The following is a 5,796-nucleotide window of genomic DNA, read 5'->3' on the forward strand; positions in this document are numbered from 1 at the left end:
TACACATGGGTATACATAGACGTACATGGGTATACATGAACATATATGGGTATACATGGTTATACATGGATATACATGGGTATAAATGGACATACATGGTTATACATGGATATACATGGGTATACATGGGCATACATGGGTATACATGGGCATACATGAATATATAAGGGTATACATGAAAATACATGCTTATACATGGATATACATGGGTATACATGGACATACATGGTTATACATGGATATACATGGATAGACATGGATATACATGGACATACATGGGCATACATGGATATGCGTGCATATACATGGCTATACATGGTTGTACATGGATGTAGATGGGTATGCATGGCCATACATGGGTATACATGGCCATACATGGGTATACATGGACATACATGGGTATACATGGACATACATGGTTATACATGGATACACATGGTTATACAAGGACGTACATGGGTATACATGAACATATATGGGTATACATGGACATACATGGTTATACATAGATATACATGGGTATACATGGACATACATGGTTATACATGGATATATATTGGTATACATGGTTATACATGGATATACATGGGTATACATGGGCATACATGGGTGTACACGGGCATACATGGGTATACATGAATGTATATGGGTATACACGGAAATACATGGTTATACATGGATATACATGGGTATACATGGACCTACATGGTTATACATGGATATACATGGACATACATGGGCATACATGGATACACATGCATATACATGGCTATACATGGTTGTACATGGATGTAGATGGGTATACATGGACATACATGGGTATACATGGACATACATGGATACACATGGATACACATGGGTATACATGGACGTACATGGGTATACATGAACATATATGGGTATACATGGACATACATGGTTATACATGGATATACATGAATATACATGGACATACATGGTTATACCTGGATATCCATGGTTAGACATGGATATACATGGGTATACATGGGCATACATGGGCATACATGGGTATACATGAATATATATGGGTATACATGGAAATACATGGTTATACATGGATATACATGGGTATACATGGACAAACATGGTTATACATGGATATACATGGGTATACATGGACATACATGGGCTTACATGGATATACATGGGTATACATGAATATATATTGGTATACATGGATTTACATGGGTATACATGAATATATATGGGTATACATGGAAATTCACTGGTATATACCTTTATATATAACAATTTAGGGCCTTTAATACATCCATGATATAATTACATACTATTATGATACACTTTAATAACACTACTTAAAGTACCAACCGGTACAGTAGGGCTCCAGTAGGGCATAATGAAACGACAGTCTAATCATAGTTAATGCATGGAGATGGGGTCCCTCGATTAACTATGGTCTAATGAAACAAAATGTGGAAAATCAAACCTCGTCAAAATCGAGTGCAGGACCTCCTTCAACGATGTGGATAGTAAGCAAAATTGTTTTATTTTCATCACCGACCACAACCGGAAGTGGACGATTCACATTCTTTGGCATTGTTCTGCCCCAATTTTAAAGAAAATCGTCTTTAAAAATACTAAAGTAGGTAAAATAATAATTATTGCGCCAACACCAAAACAAGAGAAAAGGGAATGAGCCTCGTTTCCGGTTGCCGTTCCTTGTCCAAAAACGCATGTACTTAAGCTCCCCAGTCACAATCAATATTGAAATATGCAAAAATATAATTTTGTTAAGACCATTACGTTCAACAATGTTGGATGGTCCAAAAAAACTGAAAACAATCCTGTTTCTAATAAGAGAGAGCCCTCGGAACGAGATTGTCATGCAATATGCACTGATGTTACACAAAGATAAGGTCAGCGGTAATTTTGGAAAGTGACCATTGACACCAATGGTCACGACACCAATGTAATATCGATCTCTCAACGATCTTCGAAGCAACGATCCCTTTGGCAAAAGAAAAATTGGGCGTAAAACGATGAAACTGGCTTCGTTTAAGTCACTTCTAAGTGCTCACTACATTCTTAACTCCGTGGCATGCTCCTTATATGTGTTTTTGAAGAGTGTTAAACCGTTTTGCGAATGGCTTTTCCCCGATGATGAATGCCAAATTTCTTGGGTAAGCGTAGCCGTGATTAGCGAGTGTACAATATTATTTTTGCCGTGAAAGGTTTCCTATCGACTGATGACGTTTCGTCCTGACTAAGTCCGCCTTGCCTCAAGCCATCCATGTACTGTCATGGAGCAATCAACAGCAAACAAACTAGTAATCTTACAAACCTGACAACAACTTTGATCGATTCTGCAAATCTATTTCACGTAAGTTTATATAAGATTGTAAGTTACGTCCACCTCCAAACGAAGATGATCGATGGTCGATCGAAACATGTATAGCAGAATACTAGCAATTTAATTAGCAATTTAATTGCGATACGTTAAGTCTTAACACGTGAGACGTATTTATTGCAGTAACTTGCTGATAAGTGTTATTTTGACAGAGAAGGGGTACGTGTAGCACTTACGGTATATTTCAACAGATTGAACTATTAGAGGGTAATGCGAAGTGCTAATTTTCTACCCTATATGAACCATGTGGGTAGAAAACTAGCACTTCACATTACCTTCTATTAGTTAAGTCTGTTATTTTGCCAATTCGAGTTGTAGTCGAGTTGCCGATTCGAGTTGTGTAGAGGATCCGGAGCAAGGGTGGCACAGTCGGTTAGTGCGCGGCCTTGGTGCATAAGATCCTGAGTTTGATCCCCAGATCTCATATCCTTGTTTCGACTTCTTTCCTTTCAGCATAGCCTAAGTAGCTTTAAATACCCTTAAAACGGAGCACTGATGGAAAGAGGGGGGTAAAATGAGCGGACTGTCGGCTTCCTGGGAGAGTACTCTCTAGAGAGTAAAGGAACTTCCGACGTTAAATAACATGTACCTTTACCTTTACCTTTACCTAGTCACCTGTAGGTTCAAGTAATGATGATTTGCTTACAAAGGTGACTTTCGCTCCAGTTGTCAAACCACGGGTGCGAAGTAACCTCCAGATTTGTACCTTTAATTTTTCACTTCCTATTTCCCAGAATTACCAAATAGGTAAAGGATACTTTCTCAAAAAATACCATGTTAAGGTTATTAACCCCAAAGGGCTACTAGCCCAATCTTGATAACCACATCATGCCGAAAATCACAGGAACACAGACAGTGAGTTTTAAAGTGTAATGAAAAGTTATTGTTAATGGCCGTTTTTATACTAGAGAAGCGTAATTCGTCTGGGACGAACATGGGTTAACCCAAACTATTTTCTGTGTCTGTTAACTTTGTCTAGTATTATGCATCTGGACGAACAATCCAGTTTAGTGCGTCTTCGAAGACATACTTTAGTGGAAAGTTCATCCAGCTGGATAATGCGTCTTGTGCTCATTTTTATACTAGACTAAGTTAAAAGATGCACAAAAAAAGATTTTCTCAAGTTCGTCCCAGATGCTGACTATGCATCTTTTACAGATCATCCCATCTTTACACTAGACGGATGACACGAGGGACGCATAATTCGTCCAGACGAATTATGCGTCTCTAGTATAAAAAAGGCTAATTTTGAGGTTTTTGGTATCATATATGATGTATTCTAGTGCATTCTCTATTCCTGTAGCGGGATTTTGAACTCTTGTCATTTCTCGGCATTGTTTTGGCAGTCAAAAACAGAAAATGGAAGCCAGGTATGTATGTAAGATCCTAACAGCGTCACCATGTTTTTTACATTTAACTATCTACGAACAAAATGATATAAGAAATGAATCACATATCGAACTGCAGATATGTAATTCAGGAGTTGAACAGGGTTTGAACCTGTGACCATTTGAAGTCTTGAATTTTTCAGGCTTCTCTACGCAATGCTAAAATTGCGTTCATAACCATGAGGATCATAGGTTCACTTGATTAAACTATCTGCAATCATATTGCACTCTATCACCTCTTATGCACTTTATAACTTATTGATGCATTCGCCATTGACCAATCAGAAATGCGCTGTTCTTTTGAGTACATCATGAGTGATTAACTGCTGTATATTTTTATTGTGACTACCTGGATGAGTGGCTACAAGATGGTGTAGTCTTTTTGTGCATAAAATTTTATAAATAATTTTTCCCTTAAATAATTACATAATTAACTAGATTCATCCCCTCCTTCAAGATTCCTATGATAACATCACGTAGTGAGAGACATCTGCAACTGCTTATATTATTTAATTAAAATGTGCAAAATGACATCCATCCAAAACAGTATGGGACAGTAAATGACAACTAAACAACAGGCCCCAGTTGTTCGAAGGGTGGATAGCACTATCCACTGGATAAATCACTATCCATTGGATAACTCTATTGATTTTGGTAGCGTTTATCCACTGGATAGTGATTGATCCGGTGGATAGCGTAAGCCACCTTTTGAACAACCGCGGCCAGGTGAATGAAACTCCTGCAATTATTGTAAGCTGAAGATGGCTTTCCTGGCCCCTTTTATGAGGATTTCATGGTGACTCTAATTAGATATTTTAGGCAGACATTTCAAGAGGGATTGTGAGAGCAAAGGTGTTTTACGATCTTCCTACTCTGTGTTTTGTTCCTCGGAAAGCTAAATTCTTAGCACTTCTTTGTGTTTCAGCGACATGGCAAGAGGTGGTCTCCATGATATTTATGTTCAGCAAAATTGCAAATTTTGTTCTCTTTGCAAGATCTGATCTCAGACTTGGTCTAATTTATCTTATCTTTTGCTTAGGTAAGTAATATTATCAGTTAACTTTCTCTTATATAATGTATAGATTTAGCCAAGCCTAAGAGTGGAGCTCACAGGTTATTTTATTCTTACAATAAGTTAACCTGACTTGAGCCTGCTATGCAATCAAAACCCAGTACCTAGTCAGTGGTCAATGCAAAAAAAACAACTTGAGCATGTGATACTGGTTACATTGGCTTACATGGAGGGGTGGACGTACGTACAGTCATATGGATGGGTTACCCTAACACTAACCCTAACCTGCTACTCAATAAATAGAATTTTCTCAGATGAGAGTAAGCATATTATTTTCATTACTTGTTTGTCATGGGTTTGTTAGTGTTTGTTTAGATTATTGTTCAATGATTTGGTGAAGGAACCTCGTGATATATCCTAGGAGCCTACGATCCATTCATTTATGCTACATGTTAGATTACTCCTTCCTCCTAACTTGTCTAGAAGGATAAAAAGAACTCTGCATGTACCATCTTGAAAATATTGAACATTAATAGAAAGAAGTTGCTGTACTAACTTCTGGGTAGAATTTTATCAAACAAAAAATGACTACCAACATCTCTGAATTCCAGTTCAATCAGATGTAGTACCTCCTGGTAAATCACTTTCTCAAATTAGTATTATTATTATTACCAAATAAAAGTTGTTTTTATTTTTCAGTCTTATTTTTGTTATTTCCGGAACCATCATACAGTGGTCCAGATGAAATCCAGTTTTTCAGGGGACCAGCTCTTGATGTAAGCAATGTTTTGCCTGGTTATCATGGTGTATATTTGTGTACAAAAAAAAAATCTATAATCTCAGCCTTTATATTTGACACTTGCAAAAACATATGTATCAAGTTTTAAGAATCCCATGTTTTGTTCACTGTGGATCATATTTGTATTTTCAACCCATTTATAACACACTCGTGACAGCATATATTCAGTGGTACAACCCATATTTTATTTTTGAGCACTTGCGATAGA

The 5,796-nt window shown here is 37.2% G+C and overlaps 1 protein-coding gene across 2 annotated transcripts in view; it reads left to right on the forward strand.

Annotated features, from left to right (window-relative positions):
• Positions 1-1,355: 1,355 nt before the first annotated feature.
• The window catches only part of LOC138048987 (thioredoxin-related transmembrane protein 2-A-like), an 11,231-nt gene continuing 6,790 nt past the window's right edge, over positions 1,356-5,796 (forward strand). Inside the window, exons 1-4 of one of the 2 annotated variants that reach the window (XM_068895068.1) lie at positions 1,356-1,511; positions 3,693-3,759; positions 4,703-4,816; positions 5,489-5,565. In XM_068895068.1, coding sequence (XP_068751169.1) covers positions 1,443-1,511; positions 3,693-3,759; positions 4,703-4,816; positions 5,489-5,565 — 327 coding nt within the window. In that variant the 5' untranslated portion in view covers positions 1,356-1,442. Of the gene's footprint in view, positions 1,512-1,916; positions 2,163-3,692; positions 3,760-4,702; positions 4,817-5,488; positions 5,566-5,796 lie in introns of those variants that run through there. The other variant, XM_068895067.1, reaches the window with a different exon arrangement.

Source organism: Montipora capricornis, chromosome 5, assembly GCF_036669925.1.
Source record: "Montipora capricornis isolate CH-2021 chromosome 5, ASM3666992v2, whole genome shotgun sequence".
In the NCBI taxonomy this organism is placed as follows: Eukaryota; Metazoa; Cnidaria; class Anthozoa; order Scleractinia; family Acroporidae; genus Montipora; species Montipora capricornis.